The following is a 21,258-nucleotide window of genomic DNA, read 5'->3' as shown; positions in this document are numbered from 1 at the left end:
CAAGGACAACATGCAGCAAATCATTAATGGTCTAGACATACCGGAGGAGGTCCGATCGAAGCTTTCGAAGCTAACCCCGCATTCCTACACTGGGCCGGCGGAGGATTTGGCCAGAGACATCATGAAGTGGGTTGATCTTGAATCTGGATTTCAGATCAAGTGAGCTCCCATTTAAAAATGGATGATGCTCTCCACAGTTTTTCTTTTTGACAACAATGGAGAAAATAAATAACAGACGAGAACCATAGGAAACGAGAATCCAATGCGCCGTGGCCTCTGACCTGTCTACCGAGATAATCTACATGCTAACCATTTATATAATTCTGGCACATGTAAAATGCGCCTCAAGGAATTATGCAAGCTGTATTTTGACTGGAAAATTGTCGAGCTGAAAAAGTTGACTGCTCGATTTCTTATGAGTACTGAGTTGACTGGAAAAGGAGCTTTATACGAACTCAGACGGACTGTCTCCGATAAAAATTTGGAGGAAAAAAATGTCTGGTAGGAGTGTTTGATGCACAGAGGACGAGATATAAAAGGTATTGCTGAAAAAAAACAATATACTGGAGATAATCTTTAGCTAGCCTCCAATTCGGATTTGACGCCCCGTGGGGGAGCGGGCGAGCGGCGAGGGCCCGACTGTGCCTCGCCCGCGGAGGATGCCACGCGAGGTGTGGTGGCGGTGGAGGGAGAGTGCCGACCAGATCTACAGCGGGGCACGAGGAGCAGAGGGGAACCTAGAGAGGTGGAGGCGCCGTCGGGAGACGCTTGTTGTCGTTCGCCCCGTCCCGCGCAGACGCCGCCGCCGTGGACCAGAACCTGGAGGTGTCGTCGAGAGGGAACCACCATATCACCCGTGGGAGCGCCTTCGAGTCAGTCTGGTCACTATTTATCTTCATTGTTGCGCCCTCAAGCGGTAGAGGTGGAGGTCGTGGACTGGGATCGTGCTGCACGCCGAAGGGAGAGCAAGGCGGTCCGCGGTTGCGCCGAGATGCCCGAGCTTGACGAGGAACAGGAGAGCACGGGGTGAGACCAGGAGAGCAGGACCGCTGGGCTGGGAAGGAGGTGGTACAAGAGGATTTGGTATGGGCCGCAACAAGCAGATGGGCCTTCGAGGACGCATGCACTTTCTATTTGCAAGCTAAACTTAGTACCACATCGACCACTGAATTGTGCAGACACATGTTTATAAGTTTTTGTGCGGAACATCTTGTGTATTCTTACCTGACCATTGCTGTCACCCCAAATAGCAGGCTTTTTTGGTCAAATGCGCGGTGCATGAAGACAAGGACCCCACATGCAAGACCAGGGGTGTGGGACCCACCTATCAGACGTTGTACGACAGGGTGTGGGACCCCATATGTCAGACGGCCAAAAATGTGGGACCCGCTATACGACAGAGTTGTGGGCAGAACGGGGATGGGAATGGGAATGGGAATGGAGAACAAGCCAGTGGTGTGGGGACCCCACATGTCAGACGTTGTACGGCTAGGGTGTGTGGGCAGAACCAGGATGAGAATGGGAATGAGGACGTGAATAGCAGAAAACCAAGATGGAATGGGAATGGCAGAACCAGGAATGGGGCAGCCTACCCCTTAGAGTCTTAATAGGTAGTATAGATAAACAAAAACAAATCTCTTCATGTTTCAGGCTGCTGCATGGATCGTTCTTGGTATATTTTCACTCATCAGGCTTGAGGCTGATTACCTTCTTGTTGTTGGAGTTTGCTTGAGTCTAAGCATTGCAAACATTGTTGGATTCACCAAGTGCAACAAAGGTACGTCGTAATTGAGAAGTTTCTAGTGAAGATTTATTGCCCTAGTTATTTTACTCTGAACTGATTGTCCTTTCATAAACTGGTGATTGAATGAGATGGACTGTTTCCTATCAGCTAAGCATAATAATAGTTCTAAAGCTAATACTTTTCAGTTTTGTATGATTTCATATGTTGAGTTATGTGTAGGGGTGGTAATGAGCTAAAAATTTTACACTACAAAATCTAAGGATCAAATTGGATTGAGAACGGGCTCGCTCTATTCCTATTTATTTTTGAGCTAAAATTTATTAAGAGCCTTAACTTATTGTAAAGAAACATTTGGATCGTGATCCATTACCACCCCTAGGTATGTGCCCGTGCGTTGCGACGGCGTATAAATTATTCGATAACTGTTAGTGCATAACGATCACATGAAAATGAACAACATATATATCATCAACCTCAATATCTCACAAATTCACACTAATAACATGAAATGTGTGTGCAACTCAAATAGGGATAATTTGTTTCCTAATATGCCGCCAATATTTACAACTGACAATGGCGCCCTCTGCATAGACGAACCCAAAAAAAGTCCGTACAAATTTGGCTAACCTCCTTTAATTGTCTTTCTCCCCTTCTAGAGTCGAGCAGCAGGGAAGACATGAAGCACTGCCTTCTTAGTTACTTGCAGCTTATCTGGCACCCGCTGCACATAGTTGTATGACAAATCAACATTTGAAATTGTCATTCCAATAAGTAAATATATTGTATGGACTGTTCATCTGAGTCAGCAAGTATTTCAATCTACGGGACCTTCAATATATTGGAGAAGACTACGAAGGCACAAACCATTAACAACAAATGAGAACAAGTGAATCCATGTATCATCTGGCAAATTTGTTTTTAATTCTACCAAATAGAGTTGTAATTTTAGGCAACCTAGGAAGCACAACAAACGAGGTTTGGCTGATTTGATCAGTGTCAATGGAAATTATAGATTTGACGCACACGATTATTGGCTGATTTGATCAGTGTTAATGAAAATACAGATTTGACGCATGGGATACTCAAGGACCTGTCTTGATATGGATGATTAGGATCCAAACCACCAGGATTTATAAAAATACTCCCTTATCTAAACATGTCATTTTGTTTTAATAACTGAATGAGCCAATAACTGATAGTATATTCCCAACCAAATGCACAAACAGAATAATATAGACAAGTGCATGGTCACAAAAATGAAAAAGAAAACAATACCTTTGTACAGCTCCTTGTAGAAGCAGCCTGGGTCTTGCTTTGGAGGTGACCGTGCGCTGGTCCTTTGCTCCAAGAATTCCATCAGTCCTATAAATACAAAAATGGATCAAGTGACACAGAAACACTAACTTCACTGGTAGCAACACAATCCACAGATATACATAGATCTTCAAAAATGGCTCACACATGTAGTGATCAGAACAATGAAATATAAATACAAAAATGGCTCAGTGTTCAACATACCCTTGCCAGAAAACCATACTGACCAAGCATTCGAGTGCTCAAAATGTCCAACACAGTGACATTTGACTTGAGCACTATGCTAGTTAGAACAACCTAGTAGTGAAAAAGAGGGGCGAAAAAAATCAATGCCTCGAAAGTCAAGCAGATGTGAGGATATATTTGAAGTTACCTACTACAGACCTTATCCATGTCCCTTTGTCTAGTAATAAGGGCGCCTGGAGCTTTAGGGTTGTATGAATTCTTAACCCTAACTGGAACATCATGAGCTATATGTTCAATTCATGATGGTTAGTAAAGCAAATACCAAGCAACAATCAATATAGCTTTAAAAGGTAAAAAGGGAACATATGTTTATCTACTGAACATGATCTTTCGTTTTTGAGAAGTATGCAACTGGAAGATTCGTTTATTCACTGAGAAGCAGCCTGCTCACACTATACACGTGTGATAAGGATGAATATCCTGTACCGTTGTTTAGTTCCAGAACTCTTTTCTTCAGATGGTTAGTAAAGCAAATGCCAAGCAACAATCAATATAGCTTTAAAAGGTAAAAAGGGAACATATGTTTATCTACTGAACATAATCTTTTGTTTATGAGAAGTATGCAACTGAAAGATTCGTTTATTCACTGAGAAGCAGCCTGCTCACACTATACACGTGCAATAAGGATGAATATCCTGTACCATTGTTTAGTTCCAGAACTCTTTTCTTGAGCATTCAAAATATAATTTGTACAAAGATTCATTAGTGACAAAAATGAATCAGAGGGTGGGCCCATCAAAATCATCTATATACTTTTACCAGGATCGAAATCAGAGGGTGGGCCCATCCTGTCCACCCTCTAGATCCGCAAATGCAGCCAAAGTGTTTTTTAGCAGCTTGGTAACATCACCAGCAGAAGACGAGTTAAAAGAACCATCTAAATAATAAATATTTCAACTCATCATAATACCATATGCCAATAAAGTAATATAGTGCCATTTTGCTTTCTCAAACTATCTCAAATGTTTTGTGGTACTGCTATCCATGTACATCATATGCACAAATATAAAAAGTTTACACTACAATGCAAGCAATATTTGCTAGTTAATTAATTAGGTGCCCACCATGAAACTGCTAATATCAGGCAAGAGCAGTGTATGCTAGTTGTGGTTGTTCACAAAAGGATGCTAGCAAACTATTTGATGAATATAGTCATGAATAAATGGATCCTCTGTAGGTACATAATTTCTGTTATGCAAATAAAATGTAGCACATGTATATGTAAATAATTAACATTATTTTTCTGTTACAAGTATGTAGTTGATTACTTATATGTCACACACAGTCATGAAAGATTATTGAATGAAGTTGCTTGTTGATTACTTATATGTCACACAGTCATGAAAAGGTTATTGAATGCCATGGCAAGCTAGCAGAAACATAATGCATGCGAGTCATAAAAATGACTTAATCTGAGTGCGCAAGAGCATGTTAGAGTGACTTCTAGTTATCTTCAAACTTTCAGATACCAAAGTTAAGCATTGATTGAAGTACATTGACAAATATTTGGAAATAGTCGTATGAAAACATAATGTGCATGCTGAGCTGTAACTGAACAAGAGACCTACTAACTGAACATAATGTGCATGCTGACCAAGTCCTACTAACTGAACAAGAGGCTAAGGGATAGACCCTTTTTGTATTGATGAACAACAAGCACACTAAATTGAAAGCATGACTGCCCGAATTAAAAACAGAATATTTTGTTATCATCACTCATAATCCAATAACCCATTGAAAGGGAAATGTGCCTTTGGGCCATTTCTAAGTATTTTGGTGATTTAGTGTCCAACACAAGTGCCTAAGTGTAAAATGGTGGACAAAGTACAAATCAAGGATAAAGGTATGTTTCTCAGACTTAGTACATTGTTTTATAGACTAATGTATTGTGTCTAAGTGCTGGAAACAGGAAAAATCGAATTGGAAATGAGATGGCTTTGTTCAGCCAAAGTCTGCTCAATCTGGGAGCACCGGACTGTCCGGTGGTGCACCGGACTGTCCGGTGGTGCACCGGACAGTGTCCGGTGCGCCAGACTGGCTCGGGCGAACTGACCGCTCTCGGGAATTCACCGGCGACATACGACTATAATTCACCGGACTGTCCGGTGTGCACCGGACTGTCCGGTGAGCCAATGGTCGGCCGGGCCAACGGTCGGCCGCGCGATCTGCGCGGGACACGTGGCCGAGCCAACGGCTAGAAGGGGGCACCGGACTGTCCGGTGTGCACCAGACATGTCCGGTGCGCCAACGGCTCTCTGGCTGCCAACGGTCGGCTTCACCGTAGAAGGAAAGAAATCGGGCACCGGACACTGTCCGGTGTGCACCGGACTGTCCGGTGCGCCACGCGACAGAAGGCAAGAATTGCCTTCCCAGATTGCTCTCAACGGCTCCTAGCTGCCATGGGGCTATAAAAGGGACCCCTAGGCGCATGGAGGAGAACACCAAGCATACTCAAAGCAATCCTAAGCACCGAGACTTCGATTCCACACATTTGTTTCTTTGTGATAGCATCTAGAGCTCTAGTTGAGTTGTGAACTCATTGGGTTGTGTTGCGAGCTCTTGTTGCGACTTGTGTGCGTGTCATTGCTCTGATTTTGAGTCTTGTGTGTGTTGCTTATCCCTCCCTTACTCCGTGCTTCTTTGTGAACTTCAAGTGTAAGGGCGAGAGGCTCCAAGTTGTGGAGATTCCTCGCAAACGGGATTAAGAAAAGCAAGCAAAACACCGTGGTATTCAAGTGGGTCTTTGGACTGCTTGAGAGGGGTTGATTGCAACCCTCGTCCGTTGGGACGCCACAACGTGGAGTAGGCAAGCGTTGGTCTTGGCCGAACCACGGGATAACCACCGTGCCATCTCTGTGATTGATATCTTTGTGGTTATTGTGTTTTGTTGAGACTCCTCTCTAGCTACTTGGTGATTATTGTGCTAACACTTAACCAAGTTTTGTGGCTTAAGTTTCAAGTTTTACAGGATCACCTATTCACCCCCCCTCTAGGTGCTCTCAATTGGTATCAGAGCCGTTCTCTTCAAGAAGGGACTAATCGCCCGAAGAGATGAATCCTAAGGGAAAGGGGATGGTGGTCAACAACAACGAGAAGGAGTCTATCTTCAACGAGCCGAAGGATGACAAGCCTACCGACTCGGGCTCGAGCCACAAGCACAAAGACGGGAAGAAGAAGAAGACAAGGCGCATCAAGGAGATCGTCTACTACGACAGCGACGAATCTTCCTCTTCCCAAAAGGACGACGACGACAACGAGAAAAAGAAAACGGTCAATTCGAACTTTTCTTTTGATTACTCTCGTATTCCTCAAAGTACAAACGCTCATTTATTATCTATTCCACTTGGTAAACCTCCTCATTTTGATGGAGAGGACTACGGATTTTGGAGTCACAAGATGCGTAGTCACTTGTTCTCTCTCCATCCTAGTATATGGGAGATTGTAGAAAGTGGAATGCACTTTGATAGTACGGATAGTCCCATGTTTATTAATGAGCAAATTCATAAAAATGCTCAAGCTACTACTGTTCTTCTAGCTTCACTGTGCAGGGATGAATACCACAAAGTGAGCGGCTTGGATAACGCCAAGCAAATTTGGGACACCCTCAAGATCTCTCATGAGGGGAATGACGTCACAATGCTCACCAAGATGGAGTTGGTGGAGGGCGAACTCGGGAGATTCGCTATGATAAGGGGAGAAGAGCCAACCCAAACATACAACCGGCTCAAGACCCTTGTCAACAAGATAAGAAGCTATGGAAGCACGCGATGGACGGACCACGACGTCGTCCGCCTAATGCTAAGGTCCTTTACTGTCCTTGATCCTCATCTTGTAAACAATATTCGTGAGAATCCTAGGTACACCAAGATGACGACCGAGGAGATACTTGGAAAGTTCGTAAGCGGGCGATGATGATCAAGGAAGCAAGATACGTGGACGACACATTGAATGGTCCAATCAATGAGCCTCAACCTCTTGCTCTCAAGGCAACAAGAAGCAAGGAGACGCTACCTAGCAAGGTGGCACAAATTGAGGCGGCCGGACTTAATGATGAAGAGATGGCTCTTATCATCAAGAGATTCAAGACGACGCTAAAAGGTCGCAAGGGGCAGCCAAGCAAGACCAAGACAAAGGGGAAGCGCTCATGCTTCAAATGTGGTAAGCTTGGTCATTTTATTGCTAACTGTCCCGACAATGATAGTGATCAGGATCAAGGAAACAAGAGGGAAAAGAAGAAGAACTATAAGAAGGCAAAGGGCGAGGCGCATCTAGGCAAGGAGTGGGATTCAGATTGCTCCTCTTCTGACTCCGACAATGAAGGACTCGCCGCCACCGCCTTCAACAAGTCATCCCTCTTCCCCAACGAGCGTCACACATGCCTTATGGCAAGGGAGAAGAAGGTATGTACTCGAAACACTACTTATGCTTCTTCAAGTGAGGACGAATCTAGTGATGAGGATGAAATAGATTATCCATGTTTATTTAAGGGCCTAGATAGAACCAAGGTAGATAAAATTAATGAATTAATTGATGCCTTGAATGATAAGAATAGGCTTTTAGAAAAACAAGAGGATTTGTTGTATGAAGAACATGACAAATTTGTAGAAGCACAAAAATCTCATGTTCTAGAAGTTAAAAGAAATGAAATGCTTTCTTGTGAATTATCTTCTTGCCATGAGACAATTTCTAACTTAAGGAGCATTAATGATGATTTGAATGCTAAGTTAGAAATAGCTAGTAAATCAACATCTTGTGTAGAAAATGATGTTATTTGCAATAGGTGTAAAGATTTTGATATTGATGCTTGTAGTGAACACATAGCCTCAATTGCAAAATTAAATGATGAAGTTGCTAGTCTTAATGCCCAACTTAAGACTAGCAAAAGTGAGTTTGATAAACTAAAATTTGCTAGGGATGCCTACACGGTTGATAGACATCCCTCAATTAAGGATGGACTTGGTTTCAAGAGGGAAGCCAAGAACTTAACAAGCCATAAGGCTTCCATCTCCACAAAGGAGAAAGGGAAGGCCCCTATGGCGAGTAATGCTAAAAAGAACCATGCCTTCATGTACCATGATAGAAAATTTTCTAGAAATGTTTATGATGATAGGAGTTGTAATGCTTATAATGCTTTTGACTCTCATGCCATGTTTGCTTCTAGTTCTTCCTATATGCATGGTAGAAATGTGTTTAGAAGAAATGTTGTTCATCATATGCCTAGGAGAAATGTTGTCAATATCCCTAGGAAAGTTAATGAACCTTCTACAATTTATCATGCTTGTGATGCTTCATTTGCAATTTGTAGAAAGGATAGAAAGGTGATTGCTAGGAAATTAGGGGCAAAATGCAAGGGAGATAAAACTTGCATTTGAGTCCCTAAGACAATTGTGACTAACCTTATAGGACCCAACAAGAGTTGGGTACCTAAGTCCCAAGCCTAAATTTGCCTTGCAGGTTTATGCATCCGGGGGTTCAAGCTGGATTATCGACAGCGGATGCACAAACCATATGACGGGGGAGAAGAAGATGTTTACCTCCTACGTCAAAAACAAGGATTCCCAAGATTCAATAATATTCGGTGATGGGAACCAAGGCAAGGTAAAAGGGTTAGGTAAAATTGCAATTTCAAATGAGCACTCTATCTCTAATGTGTTTTTAGTTGAGTCTCTTGGATATAATTTACTATCTGTTAGTCAATTGTGCAATATGGGTTACAACTGTCTATTCACTAATATAGATGTGTCTGTATTTAGAAGATGTGATGGTTCACTAGCTTTTAAGGGTGTACTAGATGGCAAACTTTACTTAGTTGATTTTGCAAAAGAGGAGGCCGGTCTAGATGCATGCTTAATAGCTAAGACCAGCATGGGCTGGCTGTGGCATCGCCGCTTAGCACATGTAGGGATGAAGAACCTTCACAAGCTTCTAAAGGGAGAACACGTGATAGGTCTAACCAATGTTACTTTCGAAAAAGATAGACCTTGTGCAGCTTGTCAAGCAGGTAAACAAGTGGGAGGAGCGCATCACAGCAAGAATGTGATGACCACATCAAGACCCCTGGAGCTGCTACATATGGACCTCTTCGGACCCGTCGCCTATCTAAGCATAGGAGGAAGTAAGTATGGTCTAGTTATTGTTGATGACTTTTCCCGCTTCACTTGGGTGTTCTTTTTGCAGGATAAGTCTGAAACCCAAGGGATCCTCAAGCGCTTCCTAAGGAGAGCTCAAAATGAGTTTGAGCTCAAAGTGAAGAAGATAAGAAGCGACAACGGGTCCGAATTCAAGAACCTTCAAGTGGAGGAATTTCTTGAGGAGGAAGGGATCAAGCATGAGTTCTCCGCTCCCTACACACCACAACAAAATGGTGTGGTAGAGAGGAAGAACAGGACGCTCATCGATATGGCGAGGACAATGCTTGGAGAATTCAATACCCCCGAGTGCTTTTGGTCGGAAGCCGTGAACACGGCTTGCCACGCCATCAACAGGGTATACCTTCATCGTCTCCTCAAGAAGACGTCGTATGAGCTTCTAACCGTTAACAAACCAAATGTATCTTACTTTCGTGTATTTGGGAGCAAATGCTACATTCTAGTGAAGAAGGGTAGAAATTCTAAGTTTGCTCCCAAAGCTGTAGAAGGGTTTCTGTTAGGTTATGACTCAAATACAAAGGCGTATAGGGTCTTCAACAAATCATCGGGTTTGGTTGAAGTCTCTAGCGACGTTGTATTTGATGAGACTAATGGCTCTCCAAGAGAGCAAGTTGTTGATCTTGATGATGTAGATGAAGAAGATGTTCCAACGGCCGCTATACGAACCATGGCGATTGGTGATGTACGACCACAGGAACAAAAGGAGCGAGATCAACCTTCTTCCTCAACTATGGTGCATCCCCCAACTCAAGACGATGAACAGGTTCATCAACAGGAGGCGTGTGATCAAGGGGGAGCACAAGATGATCATGTGATGGAGGAAGAAACTCAACCGGCACCTCCAACCCAAGTTCGAGCGATGATTCAAAGGGATCATCCCATCGATCAAATTCTTGGTGATATTAGCAAGGGAGTAACTACTCGATCTCGATTAGTTAATTTTTGTGAACATTACTCCTTTGTCTCTTCTATTGAGCCTTTCAGGGTAGAGGAGGCCTTGCTAGATCCGGACTGGGTGTTGGCCATGCAAGAGGAGCTCAACAACTTCAAGAAGAATGAAGTTTGGACGCTGGTGCCTCGTCCTAAGCAAAATGTTGTGGGAACCAAGTGGGTGTTCCGCAACAAACAAGACGAGCACGGAGTGGTGACAAGGAACAAGGCTCGACTTGTGGCAAAAGGTTATGCCCAAGTCGCAGGTTTGGACTTTGAGGAGACTTTTGCTCCGGTGGCTAGGCTAGAGTCCATTCGTATTTTGCTAGCATATGCCGCTCACCATTCTTTCAGGTTGTTCCAAATGGATGTGAAGAGCGCTTTCCTCAACGGGCCAATCAAGGAGGAGGTGTACGTAGAGCAACCCCCTGGCTTCGAGGATGAACGGTACCCGACCACGTGTGTAAGCTCTCTAAGGCGCTCTATGGACTTAAGCAAGCCCCAAGAGCATGGTATGAATGCCTTAGAGATTTCTTAATCGCTAATGCTTTCAAGGTTGGGAAAGCCGATCCAACTCTTTTTACTAAGACTTGTGACGGTGATCTTTTTGTGTGCCAAATTTATGTCGATGACATAATATTTGGTTCTACTAATAAAAAGTCTTGTGAAGAGTTTAGCAGGGTGATGACACAGAAATTCGAAATGTCGATGATGGGCAAGTTGAACTACTTCCTTGGGTTCCAAGTGAAGCAACTCAAGGACGGCACCTTCATCTCCCAAACGAAGTACACGCAAGACTTGCTAAAGCGGTTTGGGATGAAGGATGCCAAGCCCACAAAGACTCCGATGGGAACCGACGGACACACCGACCTCAACAAAGGAGGTAAGTCCGTTGATCAAAAAGCATACCGGTCAATGATAGGGTCTTTACTTTATTTATGTGCTAGTAGACCGGATATTATGCTTAGCGTATGCATGTGTGCTAGATATCAATCCGATCCTAAGGAGTGTCACTTAGTGGCAGTGAAGCGAATCCTTAGATATTTAGTTGCTACGCCTTGCTTCGGGCTCTGGTATCCAAAGGGGTCTACCTTTGATCTGATTGGATATTCAGATTCCGACTATGCTGGATGTAAGGTCGATAGGAAGAGTACATCGGGGACGTGCCAATTCTTAGGAAGGTCCCTGGTGTCATGGAACTCTAAGAAACAAACCTCCGTTGCCCTATCCACCGCTGAGGCCGAGTATGTTGCCGCATGGCAGTGTTGCGCGCAACTACTTTGGATGAGGCAAACCCTCAGGGACTTTGGCTACAATCTGAGCAAAGTCCCACTCCTATGTGATAATGAGAGTGCTATCCGCATGGCGGAAAATCCTGTTGAACACAGCCGCACAAAGCACATAGACATCCGGCATCACTTTTTGAGAGACCACCAGCAAAAGGGGGATATCGAAGTATTCCATGTTAGCTCCGAGAACCAGCTAGCCGATATCTTTACCAAGCCTCTAGATGAGAAGACCTTTTGCAGGTTGCGTAGTGAGTTAAATGTCTTAGATTCGCGGAACCTAGATTGATTTATAGCATACATGTGTTTATGCCTTTGATCATGTTCCCTATGCATTTTGTTGCTTAGTTATGGTGCTCAAGTTGTACAAACACTCCCTGGACCTCACAAGTCCGTTGCAAAGTGATGCACATTTTTAGGGGGAGATGTGTTACAACTTGACCCTTTGAGACTAACCATGTGCTTGAGTTTGATGATTTAGTCTCAAAGGAGGTTTGAAAGGGAAAAGGTGGACTTGGACCATGAAAGACTTCCACTGCACTCCGATGAGAGGGTAACTTATTCCAAGTTCATCTCATGTACTCTTATTGCCTTTGTATTCTTATTGAAGATTCTGGTGAGGCAATGGGGTTCGAGGGCCAAGATTGATCCCGTTTTGGTGCTTGATGCCAAAGGGGGAGAAAATAAAGGCCAAAGTGACAAATGAATCAGCTACCACTTGAAAGATTTTGAAAATAGTAGAATAGAGCTTTTGGTTTGACAAAACTCTTTTATTGTCTCTCTTGTCAAAAGTTGGCTTCTTGTGGGGAGAAATGTTGATTATGGAAAAAGGGGGAGTTTTTGAAACCTTGAATCAATTTCTCTTGGAATGACTCTCTTTATGTCTTAACATGTGTGTTTGACTTAGAGATAGAAATTTGAGTTTGATTTGCAAAAACAAACCAAGTGGTGGCGAAGAGTGGCGAAGAGTGATCCATATATGTCAAATTTGAATCAAAACAATTTGAGTTCTTATTTGAATTGATTTTGTATTTGTTCCACTTGCTTTATATTGTGTTGGCATAAATCACCAAAAAGGGGGAGATTGAAAGGGAAATGTGCCTTTGGGCCATTTCTAAGTTTTTTGGTGATTTAGTGTCCAACACAAGTGCCTAAGTGTAAAATGGTGGACAAAGTACAAATCAAGGATAAAGGTATGTTTCTCAGACTTAGTACATTGTTTTATAGACTAATGTATTGTGTCTAAGTGCTGAAAACAGGAAAAATCGAATTGGAAATGAGATGGCTTTGTTCAGCCAAAGTCTGCTCAGTCTGGGAGCACCGGACTGTCCGGTGGTGCACCGGACAGTGTCCGGTGCGCCAGACTGGCTCGGGCGAACTGACCGCTCTCGGGAATTCACCGGCGACGTACGGCTATAATTCACCGGACTGTCCGGTGTGCACCGGACTGTCCGGTGAGCCAATGGTCGGCCGGGCCAACGGTCGGCCGCGCGATCTGCGCGGGACACGTGGCCGAGCCAACGGCTAGAAGGGGGCACCGGACTGTCCGGTGTGCACCGGACATGTCCGGTGCGCCAACGGCTCTCTGGCTGCCAACGGTCGGCTTTGCCGTAGAAGGAAAGAAATCGGGCACCGGACACTGTCCGGTGTGCACCGGACTATCCGGTGCGCCACGTGACAGAAGGCAAGAATTGCCTTCCCAGATTGCTCTCAACGGCTCCTAGCTGCCATGGGGCTATAAAAGGGACCCCTAGGCGCATGGAGGAGAACACCAAGCATACTCAAAGCAATCCTAAGCACCGAGACTTCGATTCCACGCATTTGTTTCTTTGTGATAGCATCTAGAGCTCTAGTTGAGTTGTGAACTCATTGGGTTGTGTTGTGAGCTCTTGTTGCGACTTGTGTGCGTGTCATTGCTCTGATTTTGAGTCTTGTGTGTGTTGTTTATCCCTCCCTTACTCCGTGCTTCTTTGTGAACTTCAAGTGTAAGGGCGAGAGGCTCCAAGTTGTGGAGATTCCTCGCAAACGGGATTAAGAAAAGCAAGCAAAACACCGTGGTATTCAAGTGGGTCTTTGGACCGCTTGAGAGGGGTTGATTGCAACCCTCGTCCGTTGGGACGCCACAACGTGGAGTAGGCAAGCGTTGGTCTTGGCCGAACCACGGGATAACCACCGTGCCATCTCTGTGATTGATATCTTTGTTGTTATTGTGTTTTGTTGAGACTCCTCTCTAGCTACTTGGTGATTATTGTGCTAACACTTAACCAAGTTTTGTGGCTTAAGTTTCAAGTTTTACAGGATCACCTATTCACCCCCCTCTAGGTGCTCTCACCCATCGACCCTTCTATTTATGTAGGAACCAAAAAACAACAATGCATCACTTCAAAGAATGATCAAAGCTGAGCTGTAAGAAAAATAAAAACAGAATAGGTAGCATTCGTCACAACTGAGTATTCAGACAGTCTGTTTCTTTGCGCAAAAAATAAACAAAAAAAATATTGTTGTTTGTTCCTTTACTCAATGACATGCTATACTAAATTGCTATCCTAAAATCACTCAACGGTCATTATAAACAGAAGAGGCACGTTCCATAACTGAAACTTTACATGAATAATTTTAGCATGTGTACCATCGATCAAAAGACGGATTTCTGAAACTTTACATGAATTACACATATGAAATCTGTTTAGTGTTGTCATCTTGTGTTAGCTTACTGTAGCACACTTTGTTTAACAGTTCTAAAAAAAGGTGGTACTACATTCTATAATACAACACTACATTTTTAGATCAAGACATGTAATGCAAATCGCAAGAAAACAAGATGCATGTTAGCAAGCAAAATAAGTAAGTATCGTTGTATATGGTCAATTTATATTTGGATATATGATGCTTCAAAAAGAAATCAACAGCCTGTGCTACATAAATTGAGAACAGAGAACATATGAACTTTGTATTAGCTAAAGAATGTACCTATCTTTTTTCCAATTTTTTCCCTTGTAGGTTTCAACAGCTTTGCGAAGTATGTCATCCTACAATTGAGTAGTTGTGCCCATCAAACCACACCAGTAGATAGGCAAAATATGATCTCATCACATATAAGGCCATCTTTGACACGATTTCATCATGCAATGCTTAGCATATAGAAAGAACATTGCCATCAAAATATCAAATAAATCTTTGGTGCTGATGTAGGCATGTCACTGAACAGTGTTACTGTATGTAATGTTTGATGCAAATGAAAATAAATGCAGCAAGAGAATCAGAACAGCAATCCCTACATACTATTAACTATAGTATCAACTACAGTAGAAGAGAGTATGGTGAAAACTGAAAAGTTATATATCTGTATGATATTTATCTTTTGCTATGTAGAGAAAAAAGACTATCTTATTGAGAATGGATGTTTAGCATAGCATTCAACAAAGCTACCTAAGATAGGTTATTTACTTCATTATTCAAATGTTGTACTGAAAATGCATGCTATTAACGAATTTAGGAAACCAGAGTGCCAACTTTACCTCTTCTACAGTCCAGTTGCCCTTGGATGAGCGGCGTGCTGGACCAGTTGTCCTCCTGAAGCCAGAGATAAACAAACATGTATAAGAATTAAGAAGGAATACGCATAATGTAAAACCTGATGAGTGGTTCCAATAAGCGGATAGAAATTCACCCATTGGGCAATCTCCCCCCTTTTTGAGGTTCCTTGCTGACTCCTCCATCAGGAGGAACAGAAGGAGCTGAAGACTCTGTGCCCTTCAAAGTCTTTAGCTCTTCAGTTGTCATATTAAGTGAAAACATAAAACTGAATCTCCACTTAAAGCAAGGTAAGGGCCCAAATATCCATCCCAATGTTAAAACCCTCTAAGGTCTTCTAGCAGATTTTTTTCACTTGGGGAGAAGTGGCCATTGTCTGCCAAGAGGGAGAAAGGGAACAAAATTGAATCATGTAAACAAAATAACAAATAGTCGAAATTATAATACAAAAATACACAGTTACAGTTAATGGATAACCAGAATGCTTCTAAACGACAAAACAGATGGTTTCTTCTACACAGGTCATAGCTCTCATTCTTGAAACCGACACCAAACCATTACCAATGTTGCTATGTGCACTTATACATGCACACGTTACTCAGAATCATGGTACACATAAGTTTTCTTAGCATGTACTTCGTTCACAATGTCCTAGAATGAAAAACAAAAGCTGGTGCCACTAACCTGCTCATCGAAATAGGTGGCATCACTGCCTTCGTCCGGAATACTTTGCAGAATGTACTTTATTGGATCAAACTCCTGTGAATAATTCAAATTTCAAACTCAAAACACATCAATCCTTGAAATTAGTAGACAACCAAATCTATGCCAATGCAGCACTCACCTCCTCATAGAACACCTCCTCAAGCTCCTCCACGGCCTAGCCCTGGGGGTTTCTCCCATAGATGGAGACCAAATCCTCCGAATTGGATGGCAGGTTGATCCTCTCGTGAGGTGGCAACCCAGCGATCGCCCCGTGCAGCTGCTGCTGCCGCCGCAGCTCGTTCTGGAACCTACAGAAGGTTCGAAACAAATGTGAGCGACCTCTGCCTCATTGATTCGACAATGTGCGAGAGCAAGCCATGAAAGGAGGGAGAAAGCGTAAAGGACCTCAGGACGGGAAGGGGGCGCGACGGGGGTCGGTGGGAGGAGGCCGAGGGAGCGGACCGAGCGGACAGAGCTGAGGAGTTTCTCGCCGACGCGGGAGAGGTCCATGCCGCCGCCCTGGATCAGGAGTAGGGGCAGAAAGACGAGTGTGCTGGGCCCGGACTCGAAAAGCTGCTCGCCGCCGCTGAAGAGGGATGACGAGGAGGAGGAGGCTGAGGGGGCGGTGGGTGGCGGCATCGCGTCGCGTCGCATCTCAGCTGCGCCGCCTTCCGGGCCCCCTTGCCGCCGGGGACCACGTGAGGGAGCGCCGCCGGCTGCTCCCAGATCCGAGCGGTAGTTAGGGCAAGCGCGCGCTGGCGGTGGCGAGGTTTGGCTGGATCGCGCGTGGGGAGGGGAGGCGGGGCGGCGGTGGCTCACGCGGGGTGGGGGAAGCGGGGGGACGAACGTGGGCGTGGGCGGGCGGACGGTGATGATTTGACGCATATTGATGGACGATGCAGATTGGCTGAAGGCAGAACCAGGGGAGGCAACCTACCCCTTAGAGCCTTAATAGGTAGTATAGATTCGGCAGTTTTAGTAGAGCCAGTGGATCCAAATTCATCCAATTACAAGGTTTAAAAACTCCCTAGTAACTTCTTGCTGTCCTGCAAAAACACTGTCAAAGCTAGTGCCGCAGGATAAGACAAGAAAACTCAAATGACTAGACCACCGACCAGGTCGATGTAAACCCCTAGAGCGTCGGGTCCCTGAACTTTCAGAATGACATCCAGAACCAGCACTCTTGTCCGGCAATGCCTCGCGCTCCTCCTCCGATCCAAAAGCTCCTCAACCCCGCTCGTTCCCACCACCACCGCCCAGCTCCACGCACTCCTCCTCACGTCCGGTCACCTCCACTACGACAGCCCTCATCTCCTCTTATATTCTTACTGCGCATGTGGCTGTCCCTTTGACGCCCAGAACCTGCTCGCTCAAATGCCCCAACCGGCCTCGGTTTCCGTCTCTAACACCCTCCTTCGCTCCTACTCCGGTCTCGGCTTCCACCGACAGGCCCTCGCTCTCTACTCACAGATGCGCCACTTCGACCACCTCACCTTCACCTTTGCCGCCAAAGCATGTGCCGGCCTCCGCCTCAGGCGCCATGGGCGCGCCGTGCACGGCCGCGCCCTCGCCGCGGGCTTCGGCAGCGACGCCTACGTGCAGAACGCGATCGTTTCCATGTATATGCGATGCAGAGACGTGGCCGCAGCGGAGGCAGTGTTCGTCGCGCTGCCGAGCCGAACAACCGTGTCGTGGAATACCGTCATTACCGGGTGTGTCAAGGACGGCCGCGCGGAGAGGGCGTTGGAGGTGTTCGAGACGATGGTTGATCGTGGCGTGTGCATTGACCGTGCCTCTGTTGTTTCAGTGCTGCCAGCTTGTGCACAAGCCAGGGACTTGCACACGGGGAGAGCTGTGCACCGGTTGGCTGTGGTGAGAGGCTTGGGGAAGTATGTCGCGGTGAAGAACGCTCTGATCGACATGTATGGCAAGTGCGGGAGCCTGGAGGATGCAAGAAGGGTGTTCGATGAAGACAGCTACGATAAGGATGTTGTTTCTTGGACGGTGATGATTGGTGCATACGTGTTGAATGACCATGCGAGCAAGGCCTTCGCGCTTGGTTCTGAGATGCTGGTGAGCAGTGAAGCACAGCCTAATGCTGTGACCATGGCGCATCTGCTCTCAGCTTGCGCCAGCTTGCTCTCAGGGAAGCATGCCAAGTGCACACATGCATTGTGCATTAGACTTGGGCTTGGATCAGATATTGTTGTTGAAACTGCACTTGTTGACTGTTACGCAAAATGTGGATATATGGGAGTGATAGACATGGTGGTCGAGAAAGGATCACGACGGACTGAAACATGGAATGCAGCAATCTCTGGTTATACTCAAAGAGATCAGGGAAAGAAAGCCCTAGCTCTGTTTAAACGAATGCTTGCAGAATCAGTGCGTCCAGATTCTGCAACGATGGCAAGCGTCATCCCAGCTTATGCAGAGTCCGCGGACCTGGTACAGGCGAATAACATCCACTGCTGCCTACTGGTTCGTGGATGTCTTGTGAGTACAGATATTGCCACGGGTCTAATCGATCTGTATGCCAAGGCTGGTGACTTGGGTGTCGCATGGGAGCTCTTCCAGTGCTTACCTGAAAAGGATGTTGTTGCCTGGACAACTGTCATCGCCGGATACGGCATGCACGGGCATGCCCAAACTGCCATGCTGCTATATTCCAGGATGGTGGAGCTGGGGGTGATGCCGAACACCGTCACCATCGCCTCATTGCTGCACTCTTGTAGCCACGCTGGCATGGTAGATGAAGGGCTTCGGCTGTTCAACGACATGCACGGCGTCCATGGCCTGATGCCAAACGCAGAGCACTACTTGTGCCTGGTTGACATGCTTGGGCGTGCTGGGAGGATAGAGGAGGCTTACCGCCGCATCGAAGACATGCCATTTGAGCCGACTGTGTCGGTGTGGAGCTCTCTGCTGGGTGCCTGTGTTCTCCACGAGAATGTTGAGTTCGGCGAGGTCGCTGCTAAACATCTGTTTGAGCTTGAACCGGATAACGTTGGGAATTATGTGCTCCTTGGGAAGGTATATGCTGCAGCTGAGAGATGGAGCGATGTTCAACATCTGAGGAGAGTGATGGAAGGAATGGATCTTCACAAAGATCCAGGATATTGTGTAGTCGATGCAAAGTCTGAAGTGTGCTGAACACAGGATAAGCGAGTCGTGTGTCTGATAGAAGCGCAATGATTCTTTGATGTGTTAGTTCACAAAGGAAAAGGTTCGCATTTGAAATCTTGAGTTAACAAATATGTGTATTAGTTGCTCTACAGGCTACACTGCTACAGGCCTACAGCTACACCTAACAAGTACTCTTGGAACACAGGAGAAGCGAGTATCGTTCTCTCTTGGAGTATTTTTATTTAAACTAATGCAGAAGAAATCAATGGGCGTGTAGGAGATCTCATAGCACAGGAGCTTTTAGGAGAATCTCAGTGGCCATAGAAGTATAACATGTGCACGTTTTGAGAGGTTCATGAAGGTTTTGGATCTGGCAGTAGAAATTAGAAGCGATAGAAAATCTTGAACTCTGTGGTAGCTTTTGATCTAGTGATAGCCAATATTTTCTTTAGAAAGAGAATTTCATTTAGTGGTCTATAGTAGTGGCCTACACTCTAGTCAAATTGACTTCCTCACAAAAAGATAGGATAAACAATAAAGGTATGTGATACCTAGGGAGTACATTGTCTCTCAACATAAGTTTATTGTGGTGGTCTTTCGGTTTCAGGTATGTGTCCATAAGAATAAATAAGCTAAGATCACAAGAATAAAGTGATGGAAACTAAAACGTGAGACATCAGAAGTTTTAAAAAAGGGTCATTAAAGAGGGTACTTTAAACAAAAAAGATGATGTAAACAACATGTAGGATAAGATGTCAACCTGCATTTGAAAGATGGCATCAAATCTATACTACTTATTAAGAAAAAACAAAACGTGGCTACTTAGGGATCGAACCTTGGATCTATTGAGCAGAATGCCTAGCCTTCCACCATCTAGCTAATGTAACTCATGTTGAATTGCGTACAACTTCAATTAAGACGTCTTTTGTGTTTAATCTGTCGTCCACTCTGTATGCTCCTTAAGTCTAGAAAAACATTTATAGCTTGGCCCCTGATCTTTCTGGAATTTGGGACGCAGTCCAGAAAATAAAGAAAATAGGGGAAAAGAGTTTAGAAATTGATTTTTAGTTTAAAAATAATTGCAGAAACTCATTTAATTCATGGAAATTTCATATTAAATCCAAATGAGTTCATTCCAATTTCTATAATTCTATAATATTATTTTTTATCACATAATACCTCTGTTTTGTCATGAAAACAACAATAAAATTGATTTCCTAATTAATCCTATATCAAATACATAGAAACTTTGGAAATTCGTAACTTCCCCCATTTTAATTCCAAATTGAACCGTTCCAGTTGTGTTAGTCTCGTATGAATATTTACTACGCGGTAACAACATTGATTATATCATGTTTCATACTTTTATAATTAGATATTTATTTATCCTATGTTAATTAGGTTAATCTATGTCTATTGGATTAATTTATTTAATATATTAATATAGTATTCTAACTTTATGGTTATACGATGTTTGACCATTAGTCTTGCAAACATGCACACTTACCTTTTTGTTTAAGCAAAAGCGTATGGTGGTACGTGTCCGATGACTAACGATGTACGAGGGAATTTCTTCCGGTATGTGTGAAACGTGCTCTCCAATAATGAGACCATGCAAATCGTGACATATATCGAAGTCTGCATGATATTGATGGTTGCAATGTAGTGGTGAAACAGATAGATTATAAATAACAAAATTTATGTATGGTCAGAATCACAAATTGATTATGAAACATTTTCTCATAACGGTATAACACATATTTTGTATATAAGTTATCGTAGTATACTGGTATTATATGTTCCCGTTGTAACGCACGGGCATTCAGCTATGATTGATATATGCATATAGAAACAGTAATCTCTACTAACTATTAAGAACTTACTGTAGACTGCCCCCGCCTCCCTACGCCTAGGGGTGACAATGGGCTCTCAATTTTATACTATAAGTTTTAAGGATCGGATCGGATTAGGATCGGATCCTATTTCTATTCATTTTTGAACTAAAATTTATTTAGGGCCCTACTATTTTGTGAAGAACCATTTGGATCGCGATCCGTTACCACCCCTACCTACGCCCGCCCACCCGCATGCCGCAAACCTGCAAACCCCGCCGCGACCAAGGCGAACCGTCCTCTCGCCCGCACACCGCAAGCCCGCAAATCCCGCCACGACCATGGCGAACCGCCCTCCCGCCCGCCCTACCGCCCGCACGCCGCAATCCCGC

The 21,258-nt window shown here is 44.4% G+C and overlaps 1 protein-coding gene across 1 annotated transcript; it reads left to right on the top strand.

The window, feature by feature from the left end:
• The first annotated feature begins 17,103 nt into the window (after positions 1-17,103).
• Positions 17,104-19,261, top strand: LOC100274076 (uncharacterized). Its single transcript, NM_001367375.1, has one exon. It carries the CDS (start codon positions 17,283-17,285, stop codon positions 19,059-19,061), a length of 1,779 nt encoding a protein of 592 aa, NP_001354304.1. The 5' UTR covers positions 17,104-17,282; the 3' UTR covers positions 19,062-19,261.
• The last annotated feature ends 1,997 nt before the right edge of the window (positions 19,262-21,258 follow it).

The sequence above is a fragment of the Zea mays genome, chromosome 5 (genome assembly GCF_902167145.1).
Source record: "Zea mays cultivar B73 chromosome 5, Zm-B73-REFERENCE-NAM-5.0, whole genome shotgun sequence".
NCBI lineage: Eukaryota > Viridiplantae > Streptophyta > Magnoliopsida > Poales > Poaceae > Zea > Zea mays.
Note: the sequence above shows the minus strand (reverse complement) of the source record. Positions and strands in the feature narration are given on the sequence as shown.

What these genes read in the sequence shown, in the direction of transcription:
- LOC100274076 (NM_001367375.1), top strand. Translation starts at nt 17,283, where the DNA reads ATGCCCCAACCGGCCTCGGTTTCCGTCTCTAACACCCTCCTTCGCTCC.